This window comes from Gambusia affinis, linkage group LG20 (assembly GCF_019740435.1).
Source record: "Gambusia affinis linkage group LG20, SWU_Gaff_1.0, whole genome shotgun sequence".
NCBI classification, from domain to species: domain Eukaryota; kingdom Metazoa; phylum Chordata; class Actinopteri; order Cyprinodontiformes; family Poeciliidae; genus Gambusia; species Gambusia affinis.
Genome location: NC_057887.1, coordinates 9,830,764 through 9,847,528, shown reverse-complemented (window position 1 = coordinate 9,847,528; position 16,765 = coordinate 9,830,764). Strand labels below are relative to the sequence as shown.

The window sequence follows — 16,765 nt, the reverse complement described above, 5'->3', positions numbered from 1 at the left end:
AGTAGCTTTTAATGGGGAAATGAAAGATATGTAGGTTCACACAAAGGTTCCAAGTGTTAAATATATATAAAAACAAGACTAACAACAACGACAACAAAATTATAATAACAATACACTATTGTACAAGATTTTTGTGAACATAATATACATAATGTGCATGTGTATGGAACATCAAAAAGACAGCAGACTGATGCAGTTCCCCCCCCCCCCCAAACTCTGACCAGCATCCTGAATGTTGCTGTTTGTGTCACGATGAGCAACACACCAACGGTGGGAGACATGCTACGCATGTTGTTTGAGGAGGTAACGGGATACTAACCCACAGCAATGTGTATTAAATAGAATTTTTTTTAGGACGGAACTACGTTTCCCATGATGCACCAGCGGGGAGCGTCGGGCTGTCAACGCCGGGAGGGAGAGGAATCGGTTCAGCATCTCCGGAGCTGCGGAGCGAAGCATAGGACAGAAACACAGTGTTCACAAACACAATGAGCTGGAATTAACTCACCGACTGTCCGCCGCGATGCCCGAACCGGATATTTAACCACCGAACCTCCTCGTCTGCTTCGGATCAGCGCGGAGAGCGGACTTTAATTCATCAATGAGATCTGCGGAGAGGTTCTGCCGCTCGGTGGAAACGCAGAAAAACACAAGATGAAGAAGCAGTTCAACCGCATGAGACAGCTCGCCAACCAGACAGTAGGCAGGTAAGAGCTGGACTAATGACACGAGGTGTGGATTCATGACGCGTCCTTGCCACGTTCAGTTGGCTTTTGGAGATCTGTCACCAAAGTCGTTTCCTCGATGCCGCAACATTTGGCTCGGTCCGCACAAAGCGTTTACTGTCAGCGTGAGTGCCACATAATGTGTGATTGATTGAGCTCAGCAGGGAGGAGCGTTCCCGCACACTGATGAGGAGGGAGCCGACATGGTACCCAAGAAGCTGGACTGCTGCTGCTGCTGCTGCTGCCCACCGACCAATGACAGGCAGGCGCAGGGCGGCTGCTGGCAGAGCCTCCAAGCACAATACAGCAAATGGGTTTTAATCAGGGAATAAGAGCACATTTCACCGCTGATTAGTAATTGTGAAGTGATGGATAGTTAGATGTGGAAGGGTCAAACATTCAGGCGTAAGGGCAGCATACTCTCCACTGGAACTTTCTCAGGTGACAGAGATCTGTTTGAGGGAAAGGGATCACATGATGCCAGCTTCAGGTTGTATTCATGGGGATAACATGATCCAAGTGTCCAAAATAATAAACTGGACCTGGCCAAACAAATTTGGAAATGCTGTGCTCCATTTGACCCAGCAGGTTGAAGTCAGACCTGATTATGACTTTACTGTTGAGTTTATTTACGTGGCGCCACTTCACAGCTAATGATTTCAAAGTACTTTACAAGACAAAAAGGACATTTCATATTTAGCTAATATAAATCATGTTACATGGATTCATAAAGTCGGAATAAAACCATTTTCTCATGAGTTGATGTTGATATGAGAGTCTTATCAAAACTTTATCAATCAATCCATACAAAAATGGAAAATCCAAGTCAGCCCATTGATTTCCTTAAATAGAAAATTGTGAAACATTCCCACAATAAACTAAATATGATTGCTTTGTTTTATCAGATTGGACTGTATTGAATTTAAATATACTTTTATGAATGCATCCATTTGTTTATGCATTTCTGTGTCCAACTTAAATCTGCGTTATAAAGTGCTAAGATCAGTTTATGACACTACTTGGTAAAGTCGTATGTGTGTGGACTGTTTCTATATTTGGAGCAATCTCTCATCCTCAGTAAGCATGCGGCAACAGGGGGAAGGTACAACTCTGCTTCCTCTTTTCCACTTCCAAGGAAAGTTGAAATACCCATACCAGGCCAGTAGGTGGCAGTAATGCTGCCACAAATTAAATGTCGATTATGTTAATAAACAAAATAACAGTCTGAGCCTGACCCACGAAGCTCTATTTGTATGCCGAAGATTGGAAACACAAAAGGGAACACCGCCTGAATTCAGAAATCCAACTTGGAAAGCCGGTCTCCAAGCAACCCAAAATTGAATATTCAAAATGGCTGCTCCTCCGTCAGGGTTTCAGATATAAACTATTTACTAGCACTTATAATAGTTTGCATTGAGTTACACCAATGTGACAGGAAGTTGAAGTACCATACCACCTTTGTTGCGGACATGCTTGTTTGGCGTTTGAACCCATAAACAGAAATGCACAGATCAGGCATAACATTATGACCACTCGGTTTAGTGTTCTGGTTGCCCTTGTTTTGATGTTGATGGTGTGTAACTGGTCCACACAAGCAGTAGATTCTCTAAATCCTGTGAGTTGTGAGATGGGGTCTCCATGGATCAGCTTCGTTTTGTCTAACATATCCCACAGCTCCCACGCCTAGTGCAGGCTATCCCATTTAATAACAGCTGCCACAATGAAAATGAAACGTCTTGCCCTCTCTGCTTGTCTGTGGTCATAATGTCATGCCTGATTATTACGAATAGTTATTGAATTTCATTCCCATTAGTAGCTAGCACCACCAAAATTAGCCCACAGGTTTTCCAACTCGCTAGTAGAACAAGCTCGACCCGATCTTGACGCCATTCCCAGATCTGAGCTTTGACTTTTGAGACAAATCAAACGTAGCGTAGCGTCTGCATTAGACTCGCCTCAAAAGCTGGGAATCTGGAAATGCCACCACACCCTTCTTAACAGTGTTCCAGCTGGAAGTTGGCAAACCTGTCGATTAGCTAATTGTTGTGCTAAGAAACCTATTGCTATCTATGTAAACCAAAACAGAGGTGTTGTTAAGGTCCTGAATCGTCTTGGGACTCAGTCCAGAATAGTTTTCTTTTCTCATCAATCAATCAATCAAACTTTATTTGTATAGCACATTTCAGCAGCAAGGCATTTCAAAGTGTTTTACATCAAATCAAACTCAAAAACACAATGCAACATAGAATCAACAATAAAAACACAACATCAAGTCAGATTCCGTCAATAAATCTGCAATTGATTACGTTTCAAATACAACTCTAAACAAGTGGGTTTTTAGTTGAGATTTAAAGGAAGTCAGTGTTTCAGCTGTTTTACAGTTTTCTGGAAGTTTGTTCCAGATTCTCATGTGAAAGCTCTGTCCACATTTGGAAGAATAGTTTTGCAAATTTGGTAACTTTTTCTGCAGTGTTTGCATGCTTTTGTGAGGTTTTTTTAAGGAGGAAATATATCTTGTTTGAAATATGCACAGAACCTGTAAATGATGACTTTTATTTTATGATTGAGAATAGCTTTATTTGAGAAATCCCATGTCTTGATTTTCGCAGACGGTGGCCTAGTAGTTCAGATTTTTAGCTAAAGAAAAATCAATCAGCTAAGCGTAGTGCCTCACATAATACCAGACTGCACAATAATGATTGATTTATTTAATACTTGTTTGAGGCAAAAGTTGATACTAGAGATAAAGCTGAATCCGAATGTTTATTTAACTCCTTTAATTAGAAAACATGTCTATTTTATCACCAAGTGTTAGTATAATGTTGTTTTTGGCATTATATTCCTGTTTAGTGGCTGTAAATTCACTTTTCCCTAAGCGCGTATTCAACACCATGGCCTCTTTCACATCTGATTTCTTAGTTTTGCTTTTAGTAGGTGTTGTAAAGTCTTTGTCTGTCTGTCGTTTGTCAACCCCACCCTGAGGTTTTTACAGAAAGTCAGAGTCATGTGTCAACACTGCACCCCGGGCAATTTGGGTCACGTGTTAGTCAACTCTTTGATGATGTTAGGCAAGTTCGAAACACTTTAATTGTCGTGTTTGGAAATGAAACTTGCTGGATCAACGACGCTGATTGAAGCTTTTTTTTTTTTTTTCCTGATGAGTTGAGGCTGGTACAACCTGTTTGTTTTGTTCGGCTCGCAAAGTAACAACTGATTTATCACTGATTATAGGTTTTAAAGTTATGCTTGTGTGATATATTCAGGGATTGAGAGATAAGATGCTTAGAATAGAAAAGTGAAAATGAAATGAATAAGGAGGCGGGTGGTGGTTACCTTTAGTTACCTTCAGTTACCTTCAGTTACCTTCAGTTACCTTCAGTTACCTTCAGTTACCTTCAGCGGTTTTGGGCAACAGGCAGGAACAGGAAGCCTGAATATCACAGGACTGGCTGTAAAAACATCTTCAATGTAGTTTCACATTGATTCCTCTGGTTTCAGAAATTTAGCTGAAAGCAATGGCAACGTTCTTTCAAATTATATTTTCTTATTTTTCTGGAATTTGTGGTGTACATTAGATTAAATTGGCCTTTATTTAAACAACACCGGATAGTTTGGATACCAACATGATGACTGGGATTAGCTCACGTCTAAAACAGGGATCTGCAACCTGCAGCTCTGGAGCCACAAGCGGCTCTTTGGACCTTCAACAATAGCTTTTACCAGCTATGGCTGAAGATTATACATATATAAAAACAACTAATAGTACTAAACATAGATTTTAAAACAGATTCAACTCTTTACTGTTTTTTTCTTTTAATAATTTAATTGAATTTCCACAACAGAATGACACTAAAAGTATCAACAACATTTTTATATCTAATTTTCTTGTCAGGTTTAAAACAATGTGCATTTTCTTTTGCCAATATTAACATTGGTGTCCCTTTTTACTACTACTACTACTACTACTACTACTACTACTACTACTACTACTACTAATAATAATAATAATAATAATAATAATAATAATAATAATAATAATAATAATAATTGTTTTTCTGTATAGAGGACCAGAAATAAAATGGTGGTCCTTTAAAACTAACAAATTTCCTATAGTAGATGTATATCAAAAATTAAAAATTGTGTTTTTATCAACAGGTCATGTAACACTTGTGGCTCTAAATGAGTTTTATTTAGCTGGATTAGGGGCAAAAATGCCTCTTTAAGGTCTAAAACAATTTAGAAAAGCTTATTTCTGTGATGTGATGTAGAAACTGGGGGTTTATGTGTGTTTGTGAAACCTGGCTGCTTTATGGATGGCAACAGTGGACGCTTGCAACCACCTGCTGTAACTAAAGATGTAATGAAGGCCTGTTGGGATATTTGATCAATAGTTTAAAAACTTGTTGAATATTTTACATTATTACTATTGTTTTTGAAATAAAATTGGCCCAACAATGACCAAGATTCTACTCTTTTTTTGACCTGCTGAAGTTGTTTCCAATTTTGTTGTTGTTGGTGTTTACTTACAAATTAACATTAACACAGTAGCACAGCTATCGGCTACAGGAAGTTAGAAAAGCATGAGACATCATTATATCTGATTTATGACCAGTTCTTTTTCTTTGCTACGTTTTAAGTAAATAGTATAGAATTGAATTTTTCGTGATCAGTGGCGTTGTTCCTCTATGTCAGCATTTATTATGATAAAATTGTTAGTATATTTCCCACAGCGCCCTCTGGAAAATGTGTCTTCCCACAATTTTTTTCAGAGGTTGTAGCCTTTTATTGATTAGTAATAATCAGAGAGGCCCGTTAACCCTCTGACAATATTAGACTGATTAGTCTTAGATTTGGTTATGAGTGGAAGTCTTGAGTATCCTATTCCTCAAGTTCCTCTTTGCATTTGCAGTCGTCTCCACGTCCTTGCATCTGTTTTGTTGTGCAGACAACATGGGCTTCCTCGCTCTAATGAAGTGTGCCCCCGTTAGGGCGGCACTGCTGCACCGCTCCAGTTGAGGATATAGGTCAAGAGAGGTTCAGACAAAGTTAAATTCATCTCTGAAACAGTCTGCCTGGACCATTAATCCTGTGTAATGCTGCATAAACTGTGCGACTGAATGAAAACGTGTAACTGTGTGTGAGCACAGCGGCGTTATGGCAGGAAGGGGACGGGCTCTAATCCTCTTTTGGCTCTGTCACTTTTCCTGCTGGGTGTTTCAGCTCATCTTCTCGTTTCTATGTTTGTGCTGCCGATAAAAGAATATGTCTGGGTTTCTCACTGGTGTCTTTGCTCGTATCGAGTGGTACGATTTTGCCCAGGCCGGCACTTCAAAGGAGACAGAATACTTATTTAAAGATGGCAATGGGTTGAGATCTGAGATACCATGAGACAGATTTCTGATCTTTATCTAACTGCATCCGATGAAAGAAAATAGTTTTTGTTTTTTTATTTTTGTTTCTGTATAATATTCAAGCTGCAGGTGACAGGACATAATGAACTGTGGCAGCATTGTCTGTCAGCTTTGGTGATTGAGGAGAGCACAAGAAATTGTTTTCGTTTTTTTAAAAGCAGCAAATCATTAATGGCTTCATTTCCTGCGCCGCTGTTTTGTTTGTCACATTCCAGGCTGTAGGAAGAAATAGAGACTGAATGATTAATTGATGAGCGAGTGGCCAGTGATATTTTTTTCTTTCTTTCTGTACGTTTTTCTATTTCTGGGTTATTTTTCTCTGCCTCCATTCGATGAGGCAGCGACCTCGTAAAAGCCGCCTTGCACGTCAGGTTTTATTCGATTGCAGGAGGAGGGATGTGGTTTCCCTGCAGTTCTCCACAGGATCAAGGTCTTTGCGCTCTTGTCTGTGACACAGCCGGAGCCAAAAGCTGAACGGTTCGGCGCTGCGATTAATCAAGAAAGGGCCCATTTTTACCTCCTCACAAAGAGACAGCTTTGGTCCCGCTTCAGTATAAAGAATAATGTCAGTTCATACTCAAAACTGCGCAAGCCGGTGTTTTGCGAGGCAGTTTGATAAAACCGTGTCATATTTACTGTAACTTGTATGAAAACAGTTCAGAGAGGCAAAATCTGGGTTTGCAATTATGGGCCATTTAGACAAGTTTTTTAATTGTGAAGAAATCAGGGGGAAATGTGAGCTTGAGATGGTTTAGACTCACCGTTTAGCTCTTTTATGACAAGCTGTGTTTAAAGCTTTTTTGGAAAAAGCTGTGTAATGTCTCATATTTTTTCCCTACTGTAGGGGTTCATTGTATCACGTGACAAATGACTCATGACTAAAAGAATGAGATTCAAGCTGCTGAGATGTTCTTCTACTTTTTAAATATTTTATTCTGCTTATTTTTAAGATTTTATTCATCATTTTGCTTTTTTTGTGAAGCACTAGGGTCAAATCCAGCCCTTGTTAGATACATCATAAATAGAGTTGGCATTTCTTGTCTGTAGGATGAAATGAGGAATTATATGAAAATAGAACTGAATATTACTTTTGACTTTCTATAATATCTGGACATGCAGGTTTGTGTCTTTCCAAACAGCTATGCTAAAATGTAATTAAATCTAAACTGTAAAACAGGTTTTTCAAGATGTTGACTCAACCCTGACCCAACTGGAAATCCAACCTGATGAGTTACGAGTGCTTATTGTTTCATAAAATATGTATTCACTTAACTTATCTTCCTTGCTCTTGAAATAACTCCAAATAATTCCCCCTCCTTAGGCTCACGAGACATGAAAAGCTTCTTCTCTGTTATTGTTACAGATTTACAGAATAAGACCAGTAACCACCAGTGTGGCCTGTCAAACCAACACATCAAATGAAAACACCAGTTCATGCATAACGTGAGGATTTTAGGGCCTGCTTGTTTTCTTTATTGTTGATAGAAATCACACATGAACTGTATAAAACTTCAGCCTACGCACATCCTGCAGATCCTTCACATCAGCAAAGTCTTGTGATCTCTTCTGCAGTCAGACACTTTAAGGCTCAGATTTAGTGCTTAAAGTTGTTATTGGACAATCATGGATTTCTTCTATGGGCTGTATTAACATAAATGGCTCCGTAGAAGTGTTCAGTAATTACCCCGACGTGTTTTCCCTCCTTGGCTGCCAGACAACTCAGCTGAAACATAATGAACCCATTTGTCAAAGACAGAGCTGTTTGCACACCTGCTAATTTCTGAAATGTTGTCTTGATTTTTTTTTATTTTTTTTTTAATATAATTTATTGCCTTTCATTTGTAACATAATAAGGTATTCAGGCTGCTTGCTATACAGTAAGACGTGTGAAAATGTGCTTAGAACGAGCTGAATGGACCTGACGTGGATGGCATTATGTTTACGGCAGGAGGTGTTGCATCTCTGCAGGCTCAGCTGAGGTGATAATTTACTGTAGGTGGCAAAGATTTTATTAGAAGTGCATCAGATTTGTTGAATGTCATTTGTCATTTGAGGCATGGTCAGTGGATAGCACCAAGTAGTCTTATCAAGTATTTGTGGTCTAGTTTGTAGTGCATCTTGGTACACTTGAAATAAGACAAAACTAACTTACAAGTAACTTTTCAGTAAGAAATAGGATCTTGTTTTAAGTCAGTAATTCCTTAATATTGATGAGACTCCCATACCTCTAAATAAAATGCTGTGTAGTCAGTTACCTTCAGAAATCCTTCAGCCGTCAGAGTCTAATTGTGCACACATTAATCTCAGCATAAATCCAGCTGTTCTAAGACGACCTTAAGGGTTTGTGAAAGAGTATAAGTGAATAAACAGCGAAAAGGTCAGAAATAATGTGGAGAAGTTTAAAGCAGGATTAAGTTATAAAATGATGTTCAGAACTTTGAGGACCTCGGAGAGCTCTGATCAATCCTGTCCACTAATGGCTGTCCACTAATGCTCTCCTGGCCTCTGTGGGTCAGGGGAGCATTAATATATTCAGAAAAACGGCCTAAAGGCTCATGGTAACTCTGGAGGAGCTGCAGAGATTCACAGCTCTGGTGTTTGTTGACTGGATAACTATTATTTGCGTTTTGCCCAAATCTGGGTTTCATGCAAGAGTTGAATGAAGGTCAGGAGAAGTGTTGTTTGCAGCAGCAAATCTGGAAGATCAGTTTAATGTATAAAACTAAGGCCTGGTGTTCACTGTGTGTCTGTCCTCTGGTTTAATGTGGACAATAGGCTAAGTGCAATTTGACTGGTCAATTCACCAGCAGGAAAGAGCAACCTATTCTTTCACAGGACTGGAAACAAGTTCACCAGTTGAGAGTGGAACCATTAATGCAAAGGACACAAGCAGTAGAAAAAACCCCCCATCAATAGATACTGGAATAAAACCTCAGAAATTAAAACTTATTATTTGTAACATGTTAGAGGCTGACATAAAAAAACAAACATCTTTGATGCAGCACCAGTCATAAATGTTAGAAGAAATTCGCTTGCTTTGCTTCTTGAATTTTATAGAGATTTGTAGTTAAGTCAGCGGTGAAATATGTTTACGGTGCCGTCAGTCAAACCGCCTCTGAGACGGGAGTTTATTTTTTGGGGGGCGGTGGGACGCCTGGGGATTTTCTAAAGGAGATGTTTCTGCCAGTGGAGCGTTAAGAAATTCACTGGAGTGTGTTGATGGAGTCGCTTCTTGGTTTGTTTCTGAGCCGCGAAGGAGCCGACAAACGGATGACAGGGCGGCTTCTCAAACAAATATTAGTAAATTAGACATCAGGCTGCTCCATCAAGAGTCAGACATTGATCTTTACTTCTTTCATCTAAAAAGAAAAGTCTAATTATCACTATAAACATCACTTTGCAGGTGTATCTCAATGAATTTAGTCACCAAGGGCATTTATTTCAGGAATTCAGCTCATGTATTATTCTGCATCTGTTAACTTACTGAAAACCCAAATTTAGTGTTGAAATTTACACAGATCGATAAAAGTACAACCATGAAAGACAGCTGACCTGACATCTGTGCAGCAGACATCCCCGATAAGGCTGGCTGTCAAAAACTGGTGTAATAATTGAAAGTTAGGTGGAAGGAAACAAGCAACAGGATGTTAATATTTTTTTTTTTGGATTTTGGTTGTCAGTTCTTGTCATGCAGACATTAAAGTCAGTTTAGATTCTCAAATTAAATCAACATGATTGCTTTTGGACAGTTTTTTTTTTTTACATCACATCCTAGTATATTTGATAGTTTGCACATCTAATTTGAATAAAACAGAAATAATATATTCAACAGTGACCCCTGGGGGACCTCACAGGTAATGTTCAAACTGTTTCCTCAACAGCTCTTTTAAAACCTTTTTAATCCTCTAATAGGCTACCAAAAATTTCCAAATAGTTAAGAAAAATGATAATTTGCTATATATTTTTTAAAGAATCTGCACTCACTTAAATTTCTTTTTTTGGGAGGGGTGGATTTCATTACTCTTTTTTTTATTTTTTTTTTTTTTTAACAAATACAGCTTCACAAATTGCACTTGTAAAACTCTGAAACAGATCAAGACACATTAACAAGAATCAGACAAAGACTAAAACCCGCCTCTGACGTATGAGGTCATAGTGGGTCCCACCTAAAAACAGCGTGGCTCCTCAGAGGGTTGTCTAACACAGCACAGGAAATGACATCATTGGGAAGAATGAGAGGGACCTCCTGCTGAGGCTTACTGCGCGTAAAATAACAGAATCTGATTGTGAATGCGATCCGGTAGAGGAGCCTCGCTCAGGAGCGAGACGCAGACGCGCTGATGATCAGGAGTGTTGCCGAAGCAGAACACGATGCTGAAACGATTACCGATCTGGATGAAAGACTCTCTGATGGCAGGTTCATGTTTCTGCAGGAGTTCAACTCAGGGACACATTTTAATTCCGTCCACAAGGATTAAAACAGCTGAATCTTAGTTCATGTTGTTGAAAGTACAAAGAGGGCAACTTTAGATTTTTTATTTTTTTTCCCAGCACCTTATAAAAAGTGAACTGTTAGTTGCTGCGATGCATTTCATTTAGATTTCATGGGTCAGGCCAAATCAAAGCAGTCCACAGAAGGGAAAGAATGCATTTAAATACTTTTTACAAAAATAAATCTGGCAAGTATGTTGTTTATTTTCATCTCCACTGACTCAGTACTTTGTAGAAATGTTTATCTTTTGGGTGTTTGTTTCTTTGTGCTCATTGTCAGGTCAACCTGCTTCACAGTTGCTTTGCAGCTTATGACAGGTTCCTTTTACAGCGTTGCCGTGTGTTTAGTTCACCGCTAATCACGTCCTGCTCAGGAAACCTCTCCCACAGCATGATGCTGCCATCAGATGTTATTGTGACATGGCAAAGAAAAGTTCAAACCTGTTTTAATACATTGCTTAGTGGTTGTTTTTGTTAACATTGTAATGAATTGTTTATTTGCATTGGGAGGTTTTCGGAGCCGTTTTTAATTCGCACACAAAGCAGATTTAGATTGTCTGCTTCTGTAAGCCGCAGCTTCACTGCAGCTGCTGCTTCGTTCTGTTTCCTCTCTGTCTGCTTTGGAGTTCTGCAGCTCTGCTCTTCCATGAATGCTGGGAAATACAATAATTAGGGTCCCAGATTTCATGCTCTTAATAGACACTGAAAAAAAAGAGAGAGAGAAAGAATGGGGGTAAAAAATGAGTGTCCTGGTTTAATTTCCTGTCCAGTTGTCCAAAAGCAGGACCCATCTGTCCGTGGACTGGTCTGTCCATCTGTCCGTGGACTTCTCCCACTGAGCATTTTTGATTAAAAATTCAGCATTGTCAGCAGATAATTGGTATAAATGTGAAAGTTTACAGAAGGTGTGTAATCGCCTTTAGACGTCTGTTAAACTTTAAGTGTGTGTTTGTTGAGAAGAAACAAACACAGAGCTTCAGGATGAATCCAAGCTTCGCTACTTTGTGTCCTGGATCTGGCTGGATCGGTTTCTTTTACAAATGCAAATACATTTAAATCAGTTAAGAATATTGTAAAACGTCTTGTGTACGTAATGAGATCAAACTGGGAAACATATGCAGTCCTACCAGGTCCTTTCACCTTTTTCCATGTTTGACATTTTCCACCTTGAGTACTAGTTTGTTTTTCGGCTGGCATGAAATCGAAACTCGTCTGTCGCAACCTTACGCTTCCCACCCGTTCCCTCTCACATTAAACAACAAACCGTCTGAGACAAAGAGCCGAGCTGATTGAGGAGACTCGCCAACCTCATTATTTACACATTATCTGATGTGGCCAGCTCTGCTTCCAGACTCATTCAGCTCCCAGTCCGATGGAAACGTCTTCACGCCCGGCGCCGACGGGCTTCAGCCTCATCTGTTCATCCGACGAGCAGACAAATTTTTATTTTGTTAATATGAGATTGTGGCTAAAAGGACAATGTTTGTAGGGTTGAAAGAGCAACTAATTGCTTTATTTTGTCCAAGAGTGAATGCACGTTCATCTCTGTGCTATATTTTCATTATCAAAATGTTAAATTATTCCAAAAATTAAAGCTCATATGTTAGCTAGATTTGTAACATATTAAATTTCAGTCATTTATTCTGATAATGATGGCTTGTGATAGGTAATTGTTGAAGAAAATGGCTGCTCACGCCGTCCTGTATCTGATCACATGATCGGAAAGTTAAGTGGAAGGAGAAAGTTTGGTATTAAAAAAGGAGGTTTAAGAGCAACAGGGATTTCAGAGAGTGTGACAGCAGAGCCACAAGCTGATTGCGTTAACGCAGCATATACTGTGAATACATGGATATACGTTTCAGAAAAATACTTTGTTTTATTGGTTGTGTGTAATTTTCTCAGAACTAACTTGTTTTTGTTTTTTTAATTATCTGTAAGCCATAGTCATCTGAATTAACAGAAGTAAATGATTCAGATTTATTGCTCTATGCTGAACCTAAATGAGTTACACCTTTTAAATTTAATTCCTCAAACCAATTATCTTCTTAAAGATTATATAATTCACTGGGATGTGCCTTTGCCATTAAAACGGGTTGCTGCATTGTGGGTGAACGTTTAGTCCGACAGGTTGCATTGTGGGAGGAGAGCGGCTGTCTGACACGGCGCCACACAGGTGAGCGTCTCACCTGTTTCCACCATTCCTGCTGCCGGCCGCGTTGTTAAACTTTAATGTGGAGTCAAACCCGCGCGGCTCAGATGTCTCCACCTCGCCAGCTGTGGTGTGAGACGAGGCCGGGGTCAGGGGTCAAGAGGACAAACGATCACATTCACGCTAGTTTGTGTTTTCAGTTCATTAAAGTCTAATGATGCGCGTGAGTTTTTGCTTTTTGTTGTTGTTGTTGGGGACAATTGGAAATGTTTCTGCTGTTCTGTTAAAAACAGTTACAACAATGACTAAACAAAATGTTAATAATTAAAGTGAAAATAAATGGAGACATTATGTCTTATTGTTTAATTTAAAAAAATATTGTGAATATATTTTTAAAATATATTTTAATAAAAAAAAATATATACATATATTTTATATATTTCTGATTTAAAAAGGCTTTTGTGGTTGTAGATAATCCTGTTGTGTTGCCATAGTGATGTAAAAAGCATGCACACTCCTGCAGAAAGCCCTAAGGACTGACACTGAACACCGCTGACCTCGATGCTGTAGGGTAAATATTGTTCAAATCTGTTTTTAGTTGTTAATAGGAAAACATTTGCAGCTCAAGCTGTTCAGTGCAGAGGCAGAAAGTGACTCTTATCATTTGTATTTCTGTCATGTAGCTACACATCTGTAAACACCGGGAATGTACCAATCAAAAAGCCTTTGATTTCTAATCAGTCTGTTTTTTGAAACTCCCACCTGCTGATACCACTTGATAAGTTTATAGCTTCTCTTCAAGAGCAATAATTGACAATAAAACCTGTTTTTCTTCATTATGAATAAACTCAACATTGTACAGTTCTAAAAAATACATATTTCTTTCTCATTTTCTATTCTCAAATCTAAGGTACCACTTCTCCTAGATATTTGCTATATTGTCAAAAGAAATAACAAATTTAATAAAGGAAAAAGCCTTGCTTTTCTCTGAAGTGTTAGATTGACATTTATTTGAACTATACTGGTGCATTGGGAAGACTTTCAGCTGCAATTGATCTTTAATTATTGACACCAGGAGCAGATGTGTTGTCTAGAGAGCAGTCGCTGATACACAGCCCTGCAGGCAAACAGAATTTTATGAAAAAAAGAGTCTACAGGATTTGTCTTCAGCAATTTAGATTAGCATTAGCATAATGAGCTAGCTTAGAACTCCTCTTTTTCTGCATTCCTTATAACATGTTGACCCTCAACCTAAACTTTTCAAGCCATCACAAACATTCCCACATCCTGCATGTCCACTGATGGGTAAAAAGGGAGAAAAAAAACACAGCCCTCTGTCATTGCTGACATCTACTTCACAGTTGTAGCTGAACGATTAGACCCCTGAGAAACATCTTTAGAAAATATTTTCGTTTTTAGAAGCTTCTTACAGTTTCTGACCTTCATTTCCAAACACTCAAAACAACAAGCAGTCGTTTTTCCTCAGTAACAGCTTCCACTCAGAAGAGTGTTAGGGTTGGTGTGAGCTGGCGTGCCATGTTTAATGATCAATAAAAATATCAGATTTGTAGTTTCTAAGTGGCTGACCATCAATCAACTTAATATTGAGAGATTCCGATCACAAGACAATTTTTCTGGAACTCTTAAAATTACCGTTTGCCTCTCCAGACTCAGGATTGGTCTCATATCTGTGTTTAGGATTTACTGTTTTTGTACTGGAATTGGTCTTCTTTTCCAGTTATGGAGACCCAGTCTGAGGGATGATGCAGAGATAAGAGCTGTGTGGGCTTCAGACCATCTGGTGCATCCCGTCTTTGACCTCATGATGCGTCTTAATGGCTGCATGCTTCCTGTTCAGTCCCAGACCATCTGATGTGATTCACAGATATAAATAACATCACATTACAGAATTAGTAATTAATAGTTTATTTTTTTCTTTTTCTGTCACGTCATATTCTATTGTAATTACATTTAAACACCTAGAAAGTAGATAATCAGGAGGAAGGTTCTTCAGTTTTTCTCCCAGTGCAGAATAAATGCGTTAGAGGGGAAAACCAGAGCAAAGGGAGGTAGAAGTTTCTCTTTTCCGACTCTTTTGACTGACATCGCCGTCCTCGGCTATAGAGCGTTTTAATCGCTGTGCTGGTTTCCATGCAGGAAACTCCATGGCAACAGTTGAGTCATTTCCACAGGGAGCCGCTGACGCGATGACGACACCCCGACGGCGTCGATGACTTAAACATGAAGCGACAGTGATGATGGGTGTGTTGAGGTGATCAACTTTTAGGCTTACTTAATAATTTAAATGCTCTTTTGTGTAAAAGAGAGAGAAAAAAGAAGAAGTGTTGAAGCGTTTGCTTTCTATTTCCAGCTGCAGTTCATTTTTTTCTTCTCTCATATTATTTCTTACCAGCTGTCATTTTTCTCTCTGCTCAGCCACCGAACAGCAGGGAACCTGCAGCGGTGCCAGCTGATTGGCTCATAACGAACCGCAGCAGCTGGCTTCGCTCATTATCGGCCACAAGTAGGAGAACGGAGGTAATTGCCCTCAGACTAAATGGCTTGTGCGCTTCTTTTGGAAGCTACAGAGGTGCCAACTGCTGTACCGGGCTGAGAGCCACACCGCAGTAAAAAACGGATTTGGACCCTTACATTTTTTTTCCTTAATGTTTTAGATGACGCAACACTAAGATGGGAGAATATATCTAAATAAGCCTGGCCGCGTGTGAGCAGTAATTGCTCTTTTTTAAACTATGAATGACCTTTTTATTGCCTAACCCACCGAATCAAGAAATCACTTAAATAAGGCATCATGCTTCAAACTTACTTTGAGTACATTTATTCATGTGTTTTAAAAAATATTTCATGTTATACGTTAATAATCTCTATAAAATTAATAACTGTAACTGAATCTTTCTTTTTTTTCAGCATTGTGCACATGCTATAGATCTGCTTAAAACTTAAATTAAACAAAAGCCCAGCCATCTCATCAAATAGGTGAGGCTAAAGCACAAAATCTAAAACCCTCTACACAAGAGGGCCTGTTTGATACAAATTTGACAGATTCAATTACATTTCAGCTGTTAAAAGACAGCAAAATTCAAGAAGAGATCAAGATAGATTCTTGTTTTGAGGAAATACTCTAAGTAGATCAGATACAAAAACTAATTTCTGGTTAGAAATTAGTTTACCTTCTGTTCTCTCAATTTATCACCGAGTAAAACCTGTTCCATACAGCTTCTTCTGGGACCCATTACAACGTTAAAAACAAACTATAAAACCAGATTAAATAAGTTACATTTGACGCTGTGTTAACAGCCAGAAGCTTTGCAGTGAATCTGGCTCCATTTTCAATGTGATAAAGTTTAAATCAATTCATGTTACTTTAGTTCAAAGCAAAACAAACTCTTGTGCATCGTCTAAAACTTGTTCTGAGACCAGAAACAGGATTGAAGCTTTTTCTCTCCTCTTCAGCTCAGCCCAAGTGTTTCCCAGAGCAGGCTATAAATAGCATTATAGGATTTCCCTGTTATGACTCAGCTGCTGAGTCATAAAGTACCAGGCAGCCCATTTTCTCTCTGGGCTATTTATTTTACACGGATATGTGAAATCTAAACTCATTCACCGGGAAGAAAAGTGAAACTTTCAGAGGATTTATTAAGATCTAAAGCTGTTGCCGCGGTGATTTAAAGTGTTAAACTGTGGACTCATTACATTAGTCTCGTAGTGGGTTAGAGTGACCACAGCTTTAATGCTCCGACCCCGTGGAGGCAAAGCGGACCATGTAACCTAACTGGAATAGCTCTGCTTTTTTCTCACCAGAATAATCTTCTCGGGGAAGTTCAGTTATGTTCCAATACCACTATTGTTTAAAAAATGTGTTGTTTTTTTTTTCAGCACTAGAGGCTTTTATTGAGCGGTAGGTAGTCAGGAAAAAGGTTGGAGAGAGAGAAGGGGAGAACATGCAGCAAACGGACCAAGACCGGGAA

General features: G+C 39.0%; 1 protein-coding gene across 2 annotated transcripts in view; it reads left to right on the top strand.

Moving 5' to 3' along the window:
* The first annotated feature begins 344 nt into the window (after nucleotides 1-344).
* LOC122823171 (rho GTPase-activating protein 44-like) overlaps nucleotides 345-16,765 on the top strand; it is a 61,567-nt gene continuing 45,146 nt past the window's right edge. The window contains exon 1 of one of the 2 annotated variants that reach the window (XM_044102523.1): nucleotides 345-707. In XM_044102523.1, coding sequence (XP_043958458.1) covers nucleotides 655-707 — 53 coding nt within the window. In that variant the 5' untranslated portion in view covers nucleotides 345-654. The remainder of the gene's footprint in view (nucleotides 708-16,765) is intronic. The other variant, XM_044102522.1, reaches the window with a different exon arrangement.